The following is a 19,238-nucleotide window of genomic DNA, read 5'->3' as shown; positions in this document are numbered from 1 at the left end:
TTCCGAATGCACTGTATTACTAATAGTTGAGCAATACTGCACCTGCCACAAACCCAAGGATCCACAGAAGCCATCACCGCCTACAGAAAATGGGATGAACTGTTTTAGTATAAATCAATAAGTCCTTTCCACCTTTATGCTAATATAGAAGAAAAGGCTTAAATGGAACTTTAATCCACCGCAAGGGCTCCCAGACTGTTTAATGGCTCTGAATTTCACATAACTGCTCGACTGACACTTGAATATCAGGTACATCTTCATTTCGCTACATCTTAAGAATTTAAAGTTCTGGTTCCTTTCTGAGCCAAGGCCATTGAGACCCATGTTAATGGCTATTTATATTCCAGAGCCATACTTGCCGTGATTTTCTGTTAAGAATTATATCCCATTCAATCATTATTGCTACCCTATTGATGAGCTTGATGGTAATATGTGGTGCAGGTCATTTAAATGTCATAAGGAGTATGTGGTAGTGAGTAGGTGAACAACATGTTGAGCAGATGTATGAAGAGTGTAATCGAATGCTTATCTAACCTCTTTCTGAATGGTATTGCCACGCTATAGAGCTTTAATTAGTGGTACTAGAGTCACTAAACCAACCTAGGAGAATCATGCATGGACATTATAGTCATAAACACGAGAAAGAAACTACATTTGTCACAGGGCTTGGGTTATTTCTGTGTTAGATCCCTTAACAATCAGTGGCCCCGACATGTTGATTGGGAATATTAATCTTGATGGATTTCATTGGCCGCCTACCTGTATCCATTAATCAACTCTCTCATTGGTACAGTATGGGGCGCTTTGATTCATCACCCCAACAGATGAAGATGAACTCAGCAATATATTTCTCATCATAACACCACACTCCACATACATATTAATAGCGTAGTTTTCATCTCATAGGCATGAATCATTTTTGTAGACAGGGAATTTTAACAGCCGCCCCGGCGTGCCCAAGAACAATACATAATCAAGTGCTTAAAGTACGGCCAAGAAAAACAAACAACTATCCGAGCCACATTTTCGAAGTGGCATTTATTCGACATAGCAACTCGAAGGGTACTTACGCAGCCTCTATGGATGTACAAATGTGCTTGCAGTTTGTCAATAGCAATGTATGAACAATGACTTAGTATTATCTCTGATCTTGTTTATGAATACTTTCGCACTTTACAAATGTCAGCATGCAAGATGCCACTGTGGTGGTGTATTGGTTGCATTGGTCAAATTTGGACATGATGCTTTGAAGAATATGACATAGCTAGATCAATGTGATTGCATCAAGTGCATCAAGTGAGTGTCACATCTTTAGATTACAGTATTTCTCTTTGGATTATAATTATTTGCAGTGTATTACGCCTATAGACTGTATATTAAGCCTATTGAAAGGCCATATATTAAGGATTAAGATCACTTCATTTGTCAATTGTACACAAGGTACAAACAAAATTGGACTTCTGATTTATCCAAACCCCTCTGAAAGACACACATACTGGTTGGAGCGGGGAGCTGCCACACTGGGTGCCCATGGAGAAGTTGTTGGGGGGCTTAGGTGCCTTGTCCAAGAGTCAATGACATCTAGGATTTGATACCAGCAACCCTCCGGTCACCAGCTCATTTCCCGCAAGACACAGGATTTGACCTAGCAACCCTCCGATTGCTGTCACACCTCTCTAATCACTAGGATACCTGCCACACCTAGGTTTGCGCTATTGGCAGTATAGTAAGCTTATTGAAAGACTATTGAAAGGCAATAGATTTGAGCTACTGAGTTGAGTTGCCCCACCCTCATGTACTATTGGTTAAATGACCTGTCAGTCAGGCTGAAGATGTTTCTGATTGGTCCTGTGTCTCCAGGTGTACGACCAACATTACAAGGCCATGCTGGATGGTATGGAGACAGACAGTATCATGGAGATTGACCCCGCCCACCGCATTGAGATCTTCAGGATGGGGAACGGCAGTGATGAGGTGCTCGAGGTCCACGACTTCAAACATGTAAGTGTTGTCAAAATTCACATTAGGTACAGTATACCTTCTGCATACTTCATATACTGTCATTTTCTTTTCTTTATTATAGTTTTTGTGCAGAATGATTGTGTTTGTGTTCGAGCCCTTTCCAAATTGCTGTTAGATTGTGTAAAAGCATTTCTGTTCTCCGAAATCATATCATCTTCTTCGACAATACGATGCACTCTCTCCTGTGTTTTTCTCTCTCTCTCTCACGGAAAAAGCTGATATCCAATGTGTGTCATCTAATAACAAGAGGTTTCAATTCCCTCTCATATACAACCCCTTATCCCCCACAAACACACACACACACACACACACACACACACACACACACACACACACACACACACACACACACACACACACACACACACACACACACACACACACACACACACACACACACACACACACACACACACACACACACACACACAGGTAACTGCCAAAATAAAGGAAACACCAACATAATGTCTCTTAATAGGTGTGTGTGTGCACCGTGGCATAGATTCTACAAGTGTCTGGAAATCTATTGTAGGGATGCGACACCATTTTTCCACAAGAAATTCCATCATTTGGTGTTTTGTTGATGGTGGTAGAATACGCTGTCTCAGGCGCTGCTACAGAATCTCCCATAAATGAATTTGGGTTGAGATCTGGTGACAGACTGCCATGGCATATGGTTTACATCGTTTTCATGCTCATCAAACTATTCAGTAACCACTCGTGCCCTGTGGAGGGCGGCATTGTCATCCTATGGGGGCATAGCCATGGTAGCCAAAATAATGTCCAAAATAATGGCCTGCCCAGCCTTTTTATACATGACCCTAAGCATGATGGGATGTTAATTGACTCAGAAACCACCCCTGTGTGGAAGCACCTGCTTTCAATATACTTTGTATCCCTCATTTACTTGTGTTTCCATTATTTTGTCAGTTACCTGTACATATACACACACACATGCACACACAGACACACACACACACACACAACCATACCTGAATATCATGTATAAAAAACAAAAAACTGTTATAAGTGAGAAGTCCTGAAGCCGAAAAAGAAAGGAAATGAGCACCACAATGCCTACTCAACCCATGCTCCACCAAGGTTTCCCAGTACACAGCGTTGACCTACTACAATAGCTATGTTGGTATATTATACTTCCAACAATGTGTATGCTGGTTGCTTAGGATTCAAACTTTCTCAAACAGCCTAATTCATACTCTGAGAGGAGGTGCTTCCACAATAATATGATTTGTACAGCATACAAGGTAAAGTATTGGATTCTTCACACACCACACTAATCCACTTCCACTACCGTTCCAAGCTTTTTTTTATTATATGAAAGAAAGCTTTGCTTTTATACTTACACGATTGTCGTGCTTGATTGAGAGAGGTGTTTTATCTTCTAGTAATGTGGTGCCTGCCTGTATTTCCTTTAACCTTTTTATTTGGCAATACATGTCATTGAGAACTAAATATTCTACTACTCAAAGTCTCTATGAACAGAGGAGATCTTGAAGAACAGATGAGTAATAGAATCAGGTAGGGTAGCACTGGGCTTGTATTAAAAATCCTGCATAACTAAATATTCCCTGAGAACTAAATATTCTACTACTCAAAGTCTCTATGAACAGAGGAGATCTTGAAGAACAGATGAGTAGTAGAATCAGGTAGGGTAGCACTGGGCTTGTATTAAAAATCCTGCATAACTAAATATTCCCTGAGAACTAAATATTCTACTACTCAAAGTCTCTATGAACAGAGGAGATCTTGAAGAACAGATGAGTAATAGAATCAAATAGGGTGGCACTGGGCTTGTATTAAAAATCCTGCATAAGGCATGTATTGTGAAACTGACAAGGAGAAACGTTTGCAACATAGTTTTCTGCATGTGTCTGATTTTGTCCATTTCATGTAAAACGGATCAAACATCATTTCTGACTGGACGACAGCTAACGTTGTCATGCTGTCTTAATAGTATAGGCTAATGTTTTTGTCACTCGCAATGCTCATTATCAGCCACTCACCACTGGTCTGTTTGCATATTAGTTGGCTGTCTAGGCGTAACTGGTACGTAACTAGCCTTCTACCGACATATATCTACTCTCTGTGTTTAACTTACTTGTAAAGGCTCAGCTAGGTCATTGAATGTTCTGCAATAAGATGATTCTGGACTGTAACAAATAAATCAGATAGACCTACTAGGCCAAGGGTGTCAAACTCATTCCATGGAGGGCCTGGCGTTTAAAAATAAATAAATTAAGACCTAGACAACCAGATGAGAGTTCTTTACTAATTAGTGACCTTAATTCATGAATCAAGTACAAGGGAGGAGCGAAAACCTGCAGATACTCGGCCATCCGTTAAATGAGTTTGACACGTGTACCAGGCCCATATATAGACCTATCCAGCTAGCTGGCTAGCTAGTAGCCTACGCTTCAGACTTGCTAATTATTTAAACTGAACTATATAAGGCAAATCTAAAAATAAAAAATAAACGATTTAAAAAATATGGATAAATACAGTCTGAATTTTCATGTTTCGTGATGATTAATAGTTTTATGAGTCGTTGTTGGAGATTATCTCAGAGATAAGAAGGGAGAGAGTGAAAGTCTGACAGATCCTCTCAGAGCAAGCTTTACGCTCAAGCACATAGAAATATAACAGGTGAACAGATTGGACTTGGTGCTTCAATGGGAATGTTGGCTAGAAAAATGAGAAACATACAGAAAATGGTTTATTGTCCTTGCAAAAGTCTAAATTATACATTTAATGCTGCCCTGGAACGGGTGGAAGAAAGGAATCTGTGTATGATCTTATTCAATAGGAATGCAGTTCTAGTCATTCCACATCTACACTACTACTACATTTCACATACATTTTTTTGCAGGCTTCCAGGCATTTATTCATTCATCAACATGAAAACTGTGTGGCATTCGTGGATCTACTGGTCGGAAAGCATCACAACCTCTCCCTTAACTATTGTCACATAGCTAGAAATGAAGTGGGGCAAACTGATGAATTTCTGCGCCAGCAGAGGGCCCGTGCTGCTGCTCCCCCTGACATCATAGTCATTAACCTCAGTGGAACAGACTTGGGACACACAAAGGGAACAGCCCTAGTAAGTCAGATGCGTGTTGATTTGGCGGTAGTCATCCAAATGTTCCCCGGAACAACGGTGGTCTACTATGACATCTTGCAGCAGAGGAGTTGGATGTTCCAGTGGGAGAAGGACATCAACAAGCGCATAGAGATGGCCTGGCATCCTGTCAACCAGATGGTGTTTAAATTTCTCCGTGACAGGCGCATGCCCACAATCCACCACCCTGCCATCAAGCAGTGTGTCCCTGGGCAGTACCACAGAGAAGGTATGCATCTCACAGATGAGGGCAATGACCTCTGCCTTGAGAGTCTGAGAGCTGGCCTCTCCTCTGTTCTTTTTTAAATTTTCCTTTTCTTACCCCTTTTTTCTCCCATATTTCATGGTATCCAATTGGTAGTTACAGTCTTGTCCCATCGCTGCAACTCCCGTACGGACTCGGGAGAGGCGAAGGTCGAGAGCCGTGCGTCCTCCGAAACACAACCCAGCCGAGCCGCACTGCTTCTTGACACAATACCCGCTTAACCCAGAAGCCAGCCACACCAACGTGTTGGAGGAAACACCGTACACCTGGCGACCGTGTCAGCGTACATTGCGCACGGCCCGCCGCAGGAGTCGCTAGAACGCGATGGGAAAAGGATATCCCTGCCGGCCAAACCCTCACGATGCTGGGCCAATTGTGCGCGCCCCATGGGTCTCCCGGTCGCGGGCAGCTGCGACAGAGCCTGGACACTAACCAGAATCTCTATTGGCACAGCTAGCACTGCGATGCAGTGCCTTAGACCTCCTCTGTTCTAGCAAGACACATGCAGTAGTACACACCACCACAGTTACTGTCCCTTGCCTGCCACTCCCCGAACCCAAAGGCGCTTTTAAAAGCCACCTAATACATTCAAATAAGTGTGTATATGTGTGGGTGTGTGTCGGGAGGAAGGGGGCTGTCAAAACGATTAACGAAAGAATGGTGAAAATGGCAGAGTCGCAATCTTCTGATCCACAGGCGGTAACTCTAACCATTACACTATTAAACCTGTAACATTGACTTTGACAGACCATTTAATTTGACAGTTTATTTCTCTTGCTTGGTAAAAAAGACAATAGTCTAAAACAGTTGATTTGTTGAAAACCCGCAACCCCTGACTAGTTTTTACTTGTGGATGGTGACTTCAGATTTTTTGTGAAAACACAGAAAAGTAACTGTGTTGATCAGTCAGCACAAATTTGGATTACAATAATGAAATAAAGGAAAGAGAGTATGCCGGAGCTGGAAACAATTCTACACATGTGGAAACAGTGATGCTGTCAGTCAAGTCTGGTAAGTTGTCTGATGCTAGCATGCACAACTGAGGTTCTGTGCATTTGGGGTTCAACCATTTACTATATGCGGTTCATAACTAGCTTCCTGTTTCTTAACAAAACAGTTTTCTCGGCTATGGTTTGTCTTGTGGTCTTGGTTGTTCTTAGTCGAGGAAATGTAAGTATTTAGACCCTTTACTCAGTACTTTGTTGAAGCACCTTTGGCAGCAATTACAGCCTTGAGTCTTCTTGGGTATGACGCTACAAGTTTGGCACACCAGTATTTGGGGAGTTTCTCCCATTCTTCTCTGCAGATCCTCTCAAACTCTGTCAGGTTGGATGGGGAGCGTCGATGTACAGCTATTTTCAGGTCACTCCAGAGATGTTCGATCGTGTTCAAGTCCGGACTCTGGCTGGGCCACTCAATGACATTCAGAGACTTGTCCCGAAGCCACTCCTGCGTTGTCTTGGCGTGGGCTTAGGGTAGTTGTCCTGTTGAAAAGTGAACCTTCGCTCCAATCTGAGGTCCTGAGCACTCTGGAGCAGGTTTTCATCATGGATCTCTCTGTACTTTGCTCCATTCATCTTTCCCTCTATCCTGACTAGTATCCCTGCTGCTGAAAAACATCCCCACATCATGACGCTGCCACCACCATGCTTCACCGTAGGGATGGTATTGGCAGCTGATGAGCGGTGCCTGGTTTCCTCCAGACCTGATGCTTAGCATTCAGGCCAAATAGTTCATTCTTGGTTTCATCAGACCATAGAATCTTGTTTCTCATGGTCTGGAGAGCCCTTTGGGTGCCTTTTGGCAAACTCCAAGCGGCCTGTCATGTGCCTTTTACTGAGGAGTGGCTTCCGTCTGGCCGCTCTACCATAAAGGCCTGATTGGTGGAGTGCTGCAGAGATGGTTGTCCTTCTGGAAGCTCTGACAGAGCTCCTGGAACTCTGGAGCTCTGTCAGAGTGACCATCGGGTTCTTGGTCACCTCCCTGACCAAGGCCCTTCTCCCCCGATTGCTCAGTTTGGCCGGGCGGCCAGCTCTAGGAAGAGTCTTGGTGGTTCCAAACTTCTTCTATTTAAGAATGATGGCGGCCACTGTGTTCTTGCGAACCTTCAATGATGCAGACATTTTTTAGTACCCTTCCCCAGATCTGTGCCTCGATACAATCCTGTCTCGGAGCTCTACGGACAATTCCTTCGACCTCATGGCTTGGTTTTGCTCTGACATGCATTGTTAGCTGTGGGACCTTATGTAGACACCCGTGTGCCTTTCCAAATCATCTCCAATCATTTGAACTTACCACAAGTGGACTTCAATCAAGTAGTAGAAACATCTCAAGACATGCACATGAGCTCAATTTCGAGTCTCATGGCAAAGGGTCTGAATACTTATGTAAATAAGGTATTTCTATTTTTTATTTGTAATAAATTTGCACAAAAAATTAACTGTTATCGCGTTGTCATTATGGGGTATTGTGTGTAGATTTATGAGGATTTTTTTTATTTAATCCATTTTAGAATATGGCTGTAACGTAACAAAATGGGGAAAAAGTCAAGGGGTCTGAATACTTTACAAGTGCACTGTATGTGGTTCTCAGTAACAGCCAGACGGCTCATGACGAGAGGCGGGGAGTGTGTTGTTAACCTCCAATCAAGTTGATTTTAACATTGAGCTCCATATTACAGCTTCGTGCCAGTCGGCGTGACTAAAATAAAATGGAATATCTAATAACAAGAGGTCTCAGTTCACTCACACTCATACTCAAACACACATGCGGCCACACACACACACACACACACACACACACACACACACACACGCACACAAACACAAGTTGCTAGTTTCTCCTCCAGCCCATCCAATCTGAATGATCCACTTCTGTCAGTGAAGCGAATCCACCGAGGAGATGTGTTTGGCCAGGCATGGCCACGGGAGACTACATTGTGAAACAAGTGAGCGAGCAGAATAATCCTCATTGTGATTACAAATGAATAGAAGAGAGTGGAGGAAAACACAAACCTTATTATAAGTTATACTAACTGTAAGTTGAGGGGGATGGGTTTGGAATGTATTTTTATAAAGAAAGGATGTTTCAAGTCTTTACTAATTAAAAAGCCCCCTTTAAAACAATCTCTGTCAAGCCCAAGGGCTGTGTATGAGGAATTGAAATGGGCAGATAATGCCGCTTAAGGCCAGAGGCGAAATCCCTTTTCTATTGTTTCAGGCTAATACAGGGAACATGCTGCAGGAAGAACCTAGGGAACTGGCTTTCAAGCATATTCAACAGTCTATTATATGAGAATCATTATGGTCACACAGTGCAACCACCTGCCACCTGCCACCACCACCCCATCTACTGTATTTTTATGTAGCTCTTCAACAAAAAATTATGTAGTCATTTCATTAATAATTTGACGCAAACAGTGGTTCATATTTTGTGTAATATTCAATCTGGAACTGCAGTAAAGCTTTGAATCAATGATATTACACAATCCCTAACCTTCAAACAATTTTGAAATACACAAGAATATAAGAATACATTTCCAATATTGATGTAGAATTTACTTGGGGGCGAGAGTATAGACTAGAGTAGGCCTACCTCAATGCCAGTTTCCCAGAACCTTGAGCTTGACATCAATACAAAACTTGGATTCTACAACTGTATTAAATCTAGACTAAGACTAATCTAATGATCCCGTTTCATTTGAACCAAAATACAAGTCTGCCAGACTCCCTGTGTCACACCCTGATCTGTTTCACCTGTCCTTGTGATTGTTTCGACCCACTCCAGGTGTTGCTTATTATCCCAGGTGTATTTTTCCCTGTGTTTCCTGTCTCTCTGTGCCAGTTCGTCTTGTTTGCCAAGTCAACCAGTGGTTTTCCTTGCTCCTATTTATTTCCTCAGTCTCTTTTGGTTCTAGTCCTCCTGGTTTCGACCCTTGCCTGTCCTGACTCCGAACCCGCCTGCCTGACCACTCTGCCTGTTCTGTCTTCAAGCCTGCCTATCCCCTTGTACTGTTTGGACTCGGATCTGGTTACTGAACCCCTGCCTGGCCTGACCTCGAGACTGCCCTTCGTCTGGTACTGTTTTGGACTCTGACCCGGTTTATGAACTCTCGCCTGTCCCCGACCTACCTTTTGCCTACCCCTTGGATTAATAAATATCGGAGCTCAACCATCTGCTTCCTGTGTCTGCATTTGGGTCTCGCCTTGTGTCCTTATAACCTGTATGAGCAACATACCTCAAGTCATTTATCTTTATGCTTTATCTTGGCCAGGTCGCAGTTGCAAATGAGAACTTGTTCTCAACTAGCCTACCTGGTTAAATAAAGGTGAAATCAAAATAGTAATCAAGATGCTATGCTATACTGTAATAATATGCTTCACATTTTAACATGAAATCATTTATATTTTTGTTGAACTACATACTGTTTCTCAGGTACTCCAATATCCAAAGATGACATTGTTTGTTGTTTACGGCCAGCGACATGAATCCTGGATTGTGTCCATTCGGGAATAAACAGAAGAAAATGGACTGAAAGAGGAAGGAACTACTTGGACTTGTCCAATAACAAATGCTAATTTTGTTTTTCCGTTTTCTGCTTTATTCCCTAACGAACACGACCCAGAGCTAATTATAGACGCAATGATAGTCGCATTGGTTGAAGCTCAGTGTTAAATTCAAATCTCCCTACCATCATATCTAAGCCAATATGACACCAATCAAATCAACTTGATTGGAGGTACACAACACACTCCCCGCCTCTTGTCATGAGCCGTCCATCCGTTACTGAGAAGCACATTCCGGAATTTTTAACAGGGTTGTTAGCAATTAAGTTTTAAGAGTATTTCTAGCTCAAATTCTAGATGTTGGTTTAAAACGAGACTATAGCGTCCACAAAGTAACCATTGGACTTGGGTTTAACTAACTTTGTAGGTGCAACAGGTTTTATAAAATGTATAATTTATCGCTCTCAAATGCACATTTCCGTCCATTAAGAAACAACGATGTAGCATTTCTGACAATGCTAAGATCTTTTTTAGCCGAGAGTTCTATAACACCGGGTCGGTTGCTTGTCAACAGCACAGCTGCTTGCACCATGCTGCCAGTCATAAGAAAGGCATGAGAACAAACCAAGGCTACTGTATATAGCTAGCTATATGGTGGTATTCAAGCTGAGGTTAATCAATAAATGCAAACAGATATTTTGATTAGCTAGGTAGCTAGCTAACGTTAGCTTGCTTTTACAAAGTCCAGTAGCTAGCCTCTGTAGCTAGCTAACACCAGTCAGCTGAAAGCTAGCTAGCTAATGAACTAATGCAATTCGGAACATATCATACGAATTGTAATTCGTAACATATCATGTGAAATGGATGATGGACACCCACAACTGAATACTTACCATACGAAACGTAATATATCATACTAAATGCAGTGCTTCAGATTCTGTACAAAATAAAACAAAATGTTAGATCAAATTGCAGCAGCGTGCACTCAAAATAAACGGAAATGCTTGCTAACTTGGTTAACTACGTGATTAAATGACACACGCACTTATGTTAATGTCTTAGGTGGCTCTTAAAAAAGCCTTTGGGTTCATGGAGAGGCAGGCAAGTGGCAGGTGGTGTGTACTACTGCATGCATCTTCCGCCCAACAACCTGCCCGCTTGACCCTATCCCCTCCTCTCTTCTCCAGACCATTTCCGGAGACCTTCTCCCTTACCTCACCTCGCTCATCAACTCATCCCTGACCGCTGGCTACGTCCCTTCCGTCTTCAAGAGAGCGAGAGTTGAACCCCTTCTGAAAAAACCTACACTCGATCCCTCCGATGTCAACAACTACAGACCAGTATCCCTTCTTTCTTTTCTCTCCAAAACTCTTGAACGTGCCGTCCTTGGCCAGCTCTCCCGCTATCTCTCTCAGAATGACCTTCTTGATCCAAATCAGTCAGGTTTCAAGACTAGTCATTCAACTGAGACTGCTCTTCTCTGTATCACGGAGGCGCTCCGCACTGCTAAAGCTAACTCTCTCTCCTCTGCTCTCATCCTTCTAGACCTATCGGCTGCCTTCGATACTGTGAACCATCAGATCCTCCTCTCCACCCTCTCCGAGTTGGGCATCTCCGGCGCGGCCCACGCTTGGATTGCGTCCTACCTGACAGGTCGCTCCTACCAGGTGGCGTGGCGAGAATCTGTCTCCTCACCACGTGCTCTCACCACTGGTGTCCCCCAGGGCTCTGTTCTAGGCCCTCTCCTATTCTCGCTATACACCAAGTCACTTGGCTCTGTCATAACCTCACATGGTCTCTCCTATCATTGCTATGCAGACGACACACAACTAATCTTCTCCTTTCCCCCTTCTGATGACCAGGTGGCGAATCGCATCTCTGCATGTCTGGCAGACATATCAGTGTGGATGACGGATCACCACCTCAAGCTGAACCTCGGCAAGACGGAGCTGCTCTTCCTCCCGGGGAAGGACTGCCCGTTCCATGATCTCGCCATCACGGTTGACAACTCCATTGTGTCCTCCTCCCAGAGCGCTAAGAACCTTGGCGTGATCCTGGACAACACCCTGTCGTTCTCAACTAACATCAAGGCGGTGGCCCGTTCCTGTAGGTTCATGCTATACAACATCCGCAGAGTACGACCCTGCCTCACACAGGAAGCGGCGCAGGTCCTAATCCAGGCACTTGTCATCTCCCGTCTGGATTACTGCAACTCGCTGTTGGCTGGGCTCCCTGCCTGTGCCATTAAACCCCTACAACTCATCCAGAACGCCGCAGCCCGTCTGGTGTTCAACCTTCCCAAGTTCTCTCACGTCACCCCGCTCCTCCGCTCTCTCCACTGGCTTCCAGTTGAAGCTCGCATCCGCTACAAGACCATGGTGCTTGCCTACGGAGCTGTGAGGGGAACGGCACCTCAGTACCTCCAGGCTCTGATCAGGCCCTACACCCAAACAAGGGCACTGCGTTCATCCACCTCTGGCCTGCTCGCCTCCCTACCACTGAGGAAGTACAGTTCCCGCTCAGCCCAGTCAAAACTGTTCGCTGCTCTGGCCCCCCAATGGTGGAACAAACTCCCTCACGACGCCAGGACAGCGGAGTCAATCACCACCTTCCGGAGACACCTGAAACCCCACCTCTTTAAGGAATACCTAGGATAGGATAAAGTAATCCTTCTCACCCCCCCCCCTTAAAAGATTTAGATGCACTATTGTAAAGTGGCTGTTCCACTGGATGTCATAAGGTGAATGCACCAATTTGTAAGTCGCTCTGGATAAGAGCGTCTGCTAAATGACTTAAATGTAAATGTAAATGTAATCTTGCTTGAACGGAGGAGTGACCAGGGCCCGTATCCACAAAGCGTCTCAAAAAAGGTCATAGGAATCCTGTTAAAACCAGTTTTAAGACCAAAAAAACTCCAGACTCAGAGTATGGCTGCGTTTCAAACTCATAAAAGACACACCCTCGTCCACTTACCCTCGCCTTATGCCCTTGGGGGAATCCCCGCGGCCATATTTGTCGTCGGCCCAAATTATTAGCCAAGCAAGGGAAGCAGCGTAAGCCCATCAGCCCTTGTTTTTAATGGAGTTTGCGATTGTACAATTGTGTTCACTTCAGGGCCTGAAATGCCCCATCATTCAATTCGCGATGACTGTACATCCGCTAAGAAAAGTCAGCCAAAACTTAAAACGTTAATTAAGGCTAGGCGTCCCACTAGCGGGACACCTGTCAACAACATCCGGTGAAATTGGAGGGCGTGCAATTCAAATAAATAATCGTAATATTTAACATTTATGAACACACAAGTATCTTATATCGGTTAAAAGCTTAAATTCTTGTTAATCTAACTGCTTTGTCTGATTTACAATAGGCTTTACAGCGAAAGCTTACCATACGATTGTTTGAGGATGGCGCCCCACATCAACATATTTTTCAACCAGCACAGGCTCCATAAAATAACAAATAGCGATTAAATAATCACTTACTTTTTGAAAATCTTCCTCTGTTTGCAATCCCAAGGGTTCCAGCTACAACATGAATGGTCGTTTTGTTAGATAAAATCCTTCTTTATATCCCAAAAAGTCTGTTTAGTTGGCGCCATCGATTTCAGTAATCCACCCGTTCAACATGCAGACAAAGGAATCCAAAAAGATACCGCTAAACTTTGTTAAAACAAGTCAAACTACATTTCTATTGAATCCTCAGGTACCCTAAAATGTAAATAAACTATAATATTTCATACGGAAAGAAGTATGTTCAATAGAAAAGTAAAATTAGCCTTCCCAACTGTGACTCCCGGTGCCAAAACTCAAAATTATTCCTCGTTTTGGAAGAAACAAGCCTGAAACCTTGAAAAAAACTGTTGACATCTACTGGAAGCCATAGGAATTGCAATCTGGGAGCTGGAATTACATAGAACCCATAGCTTTCCATTGAAAGAGCATGGGATCTCCCAAAAAAATAAAATTCTGGTTGGTTTTTCTTCAGATTTTCGGGCTACCATATCAATTGTGTTACAGTCTCATACATTATTTTTGTAACATTTATACAAACTTCAAAGTGTTTTCTATCCAATGATACCAATTATATGCATATCCTGGCTTCTGGGCCTGAGTAACAGGCAGTTTACTTTGGGCACGTCAGTCAGGTGGAAATTCTGAATAAAGGACCCGAGCCTGAAGAAGTTGTGTAACGTCTATATGGAGTCAACATACAAGTGTAAGTAAAAACCTTCTTCAGAAGTAGCTAGGCAAGGGCGGTCCATTTAAAATGAATTCCTTCCTCCCTCGCCCCTTGCCCTGCAAGTGTAAACTTGTCAGACGTCATGAAACGTAATCAGAAGTGTCCACTTAATTTGAGGACTGAGGGGAGAGGCTGTGTCTGTTAAGTGTTTGGAATGCAGCCTAGGTTTTGGGATGATGTTAAAAAACTGCAGATAAACATTGAGCCAGTTGTAAAATCAACTCATAATAGTTTATCTCAGCTGGTAATCACGACAGTTTGATGTACTGCAAAAGAAAGATAGTGATGACCCTCATTGACTTGTTGCAAATGATGGGGAATAACCAGTCACAATGAGGCATCGCCAGCTGTGCAATTTATAGCACGCTTCAGACAACTACGGTGAATGTGACTGTACATCAAATGTTGTACCCCCGGCACGATCACTTTGCCTACACTTAATTCTTGCCTAATATGTTGCCATGAATAACCTTTCTTTCTTTTTTTACCAATTCCGATATTTTGAATAATGTGATAGTAATTTTGCACAGAATCATGCAGTATAATGATTTACATTATCATTATATCCACACCCTCGTCACTCCCGTTAAACAACTCTAAATCGCTTTGGCACAGTAGTTACTTGCCGATAATGTTGCATAAAACGCTTGAAAAGTCTATAATTTGCCCACATATACGCATTACCAATTTAGGTATTTTTTTTAACAACGTGATATCCTGCTTGAAATACCATTAAAAAATATGTGATTTATTATTAGCCTAGTGGTTATAAGTATGTAGGCATATATCATGTGAGCGCTGGGCCATCTCTATGCACTTGTTTATTGTCCTCATCCAACAAGAACATCCAACTCCTCCACTGTGTAATGTCAGAGTAGACCACCGTTGTCCCAGGGAACATTCGTATGACTACCTCCAAATCAGCTCGTATCTGACACACCAGGGTTGTCCCATTTGTTCGTCCCAAGTCGTTTCCACCGAGGTGAATGACTATGATATGTTCACGGTCAAACCTCGCCTTGGCGAGAGAGAATATTTCAGAACCATTCCATTGAGAACAGCTTATCCATATTTCACACTCCTGTAGTCATCTAGCCAGCTGCATTGTTTAATCGCATAGTAAATATTTGCTTCAGTCTTTATTTCCTTGCTCTCACCAATTTGCTTTGAGCAATGATCAGTAGGATTATGAGCTGGGGTCTTATCAATAAATAAAACCAATAAAACCCACAACATTGTGAGGGTTCACAAGGAGAGCACGTGTTAAACTGTATTATAATATTGATAATAATGTTGCATAATCATGTAATGAACACGATGGGAGACAGAGCTGGTTTCAAGCGCAGGGCGCAGCATGTGTTTATTGTAAAGGACCACAGGAGGAGGCAGGTAGCTGGGTCCAGGGGCAGGCAGAAGTTCATATACAGGGGGTCCAAAAAGGCAACAGTACAGGCTGGGAAAAGGCTAGTAAAGTCGTCCGGGAGATCAGGCAATAGGTTGATAACAGGAAATCTTATAGGCTAAGGTACAGACAGGGATTAGGCAAAATGCATTGTTAGTGAGGCAGGCAAAAACTATCAAACACGGGAGGATTCAATTACGGGAAAAACAGAGCTCCGAATAGAAGCGTGTCATAAAACAAACAATACCCCACAATGATGGGGTGCAAAGAACTGAACTAAATAGTGTGTGATAATGACATACAGGTGTGTGAACAGGTGATCAGAATTCAGGTGATTGGGATCTGGAGAGTGAGCTACATTTCAGGGGACCTATGTGTTTGAGAGTGTGAGCTGGAAAGTGAGCTACGTTCAGGGGATCTATGTGTTTGAGACTGTGAGTTGGAAGCAGACGTTACAGTACCCCCCCCCCCCCCCCTCCTCCCCACTGGCGGCTTTTGAGGGCCTAAGAAGCTGAGCAGGGGGCCTCCCCCGGGGACGGAGCTGGGCAGTCAAGACGGTTACGGTGGAAAGCCAGGATCATGGCTGGGTCGAGGATGTCCTGGGCGGGGACACAGTATTGTTCTTTGGGTCCGTACCATTCCTAATCCACCAGGTAGTGGATGCGACCACCCAGGCGCTTGGAGTCAAGGAGGGCTTGGGCGGAATGAGCCGGTGCACCGCCAACGTCAAACGGAGGGGGTGTGCCGAGGTGCGCCACTGGAGGATGGAGAGGGCTGTACCTCACAGGCTTGAGAAGGGACACATGGAAGGATGAGGAGATACAGGAATGGCGGGGAGATGGTAGGTGACAGAATTGATGCGGTGTGTTATTTTGAAGGGACCAATGAACCGGGGACTGAACTTTTGCAGGGGTCACAAAGCCAGATGTCCCGGGTAGAGAGCCACACACGTTTCCCAGGCTGGAAGAGTGGAATAGGTCGGCGACACCGGTCAGCGAACCGTTTCTGAGAGAGGGAAACTTTAAGTGGGTGCCCATGTACGGTCTCTCAAACCTGCTCATTCTGCCGAAACCACTCATCAACGGCAGGCACAGTTCCGGGCTCTGTCTCCCGCGGGAACACGGGGGGTTGGTATCCGAGGACACACTGGAAAGGAGTGAGATGGAGTGAAGAATGCACCAGGGAGTTCTGTGCGTATTCGGCTCAGGCTAGATAGCGACTTCACTCGGATGGTATCCGGAGGATAGGCTGATAGAGACCCCCAGTCAGTGGAGACGAACTGGGATCCCCAACCCGAAATGATGTCTTCCGGGATCCCAAACAGACAAAACACCTTTTGGAACATGCACTTGGCCATTTTCATGGCATTAGGTAGATGCGGAAGGGGGATGAGTTGGCATCTTGGAGAACCGGTCCACTACCACTAAAATAGTAGTGAAGCCCGAAGAGTCTAGCAGATCAGAGAGGAAATCCATGGCGATGTGGGACCATGATCTGTGTGGTGTAGTAAAAGCTCGAGCTTACCGGTAGATAGTTGGCGAGGACTCTTTGCCCATGCACAGACGGAACAGGAAAGAACGTAATCTCATACATCTGCTGTTAGTTATGACCACCAGAACTTGCGTGTCAGTACCTCTGTGGTCTGGATGATCCCGGGATGGCCAGAACTCAGAGAGGTATGGCACCACTGAATTAGTTGGGGTCTGATGGACGCCGGAATGTAGGTCTTGCCTGCAGGGGTGTCGGGAGGTGCTGGGTCATGTTGTAGGGTCTCTTGGACGGCGGATTGGATTTCCCACTGTATGGGTCCTACGACACAAGACAGAGGCAGGATGGGCTCAGGAGCTGAGTTAGAGGAAGGGGAGTCAAATAGATGGGATAAGGAATCAGCCACATTTTTCTTGCCAGGCAGATAGGTGACAGTGAAGTTGAAACGGGTGAAGAAGAGTGCCCAGCGAGCATGTCTGGGGTTGAGCCTCTTATCACGCCTTAAGTACTCCAAATTGCGGTGGTCGGTAAGGACAAGGAATGGGTGATGAGTTCCCTCTTAATTAACCAGTGGCGCCACTCTTCGATAGTCAGCTTAATGGCGAGGAGTTCTCGGTTCTTGACATCATAGTTCCTCTCAGCGGGTGACAGTTTCTTGGAAAAGAATCCACATGGGTGGAATTTGGGAGGTGGCCCTACCCGCTGAGAGAGAACCGCTCCTACGCCGACCTCGGCTGCATCAACCTCCAGAAAAAAAGGAAGGGTAGGATATGGCTGCCTAAGAATGGGTGCAGAGGTGAAGAGGACTTTAAAGGTCTCAAATGCAGTAAGGGCGGTGTCGGTCCATTGGAGGGTACTGCTTTTTTGACTGGTGAGAGCTGAGAGAGGGGTGGTTGTGCTGCTGCAGTTTCAGATGAACCGGCGGTAGTAGTTGGAAAATCCTAGGAAACGTTGTAGTTCCTTTACAGTGGTAGGTTTGGGCCAGCTAAGCACGGTCGTGACTTTGCCTTCATCCATGTTAACCCCTCCTGGTGTCAACACAAAACCTAGGAAGGTTACTGTGGTAAAGTGAAAGGCGCTCTTCTCAGCCTTGACATACAGATGGTGGTCCTGTAGTCATTGGAGGACCTGTTACACATGCTGTACATGTTCTGCAATGGAGTGAGAGTAGATCAAGCTATCGTCAATGTACACGATGAGGAACTGGTTGATCATGTCCTGGAAAACTTCATTCATGAAGGACTGGAAGACTGCGGGCATTGGTGAGACCGTAGATAATAACCAGGTATTCGTAGTGACGCCTAGCAGTGATGAACGCCATCTTCCACTCATCCCCACTTCGTATACTGACCAGGTTGTAAGCACTACGTAGGTCGAGTTTGAAGTAGATGGTAGCCTGTCCAACTTGTTCTAGTACGGCCGGAATCAGAGGAAGAGGGAAGCAATTATTGATGGTAAGGTCATTGAGAGGTCAGTAATCTATGCAGGGATGGAGTGAGGCTCTGGAGTGGTTATGGAGTCATTCTCCGATCCTTCTATAGACGTGGCTCAACAGGGTAGATTGAAGCAGTTCTTAAAACAGGTGGGAGACCTTGACAGCAGTTCCACTTGCCGCCAGGAGATTGTAGGGTCGTAAAGGCTTAGCCAGGGGTGACCGAGGATGAGGTGTTCTTTAGGCAAAGACAACACCATTAACTGAATGACCTCAGAGTGTAGGAGGCCAATCTAAAGGGTGATACTTTTGGTCATGCGAGTCACAAGACCAGTTCCGAGAGGTTGTCCGTCCAGCACATTAATCCTAAGGGGAAGCTTAACAGGGATTAGTTTGACTCTTAACTGTTGTGCCAATTGTTCGTCAATGAAATTACCTGTCGCCCCCGAGTCCACTAGTCCCTCCACAAACTGAATGAGCCCATCAGCAGAAAGAAGAGCCGGGATACTGACCTGCCTTTTGGTAATATTTTAAAACGTAGAGGTGCTTACCCGGGCGGAAGTGGAGGGGTTGTGGTCACCCCTTCGTGGGGGGCGAAACGGACAGCTATTGAGTAGGTGGTTACTCTCTCCACAATAGAGGCACAGGTTTTCACATAACCTTCGATGTCTCTCGGCAGGCGTGAGAGGGGCACGGCCGAGTTGCATGGGCCTGGAAGACTCGCAGGCCATGGTCGACTGTATAGGTCT

General features: G+C 44.7%; 1 protein-coding gene across 1 annotated transcript in view; it reads left to right on the top strand.

The window, feature by feature from the left end:
• The window catches only part of tnmd (tenomodulin), an 89,610-nt gene that overhangs the window by 48,678 nt on the left and 21,694 nt on the right, over positions 1-19,238 (top strand). Inside the window, exon 3 of the mRNA XM_071399162.1 lies at positions 1,861-2,001. Coding sequence (XP_071255263.1) covers positions 1,861-2,001 — 141 coding nt within the window. The remainder of the gene's footprint in view (positions 1-1,860; positions 2,002-19,238) is intronic.

This window comes from Salvelinus alpinus, chromosome 4 (assembly GCF_045679555.1).
Source record: "Salvelinus alpinus chromosome 4, SLU_Salpinus.1, whole genome shotgun sequence".
NCBI lineage: Eukaryota > Metazoa > Chordata > Actinopteri > Salmoniformes > Salmonidae > Salvelinus > Salvelinus alpinus.
The sequence above is the reverse complement of the archived record's forward strand: the minus strand, read 5'-3'. Positions and strand labels throughout refer to the sequence as shown.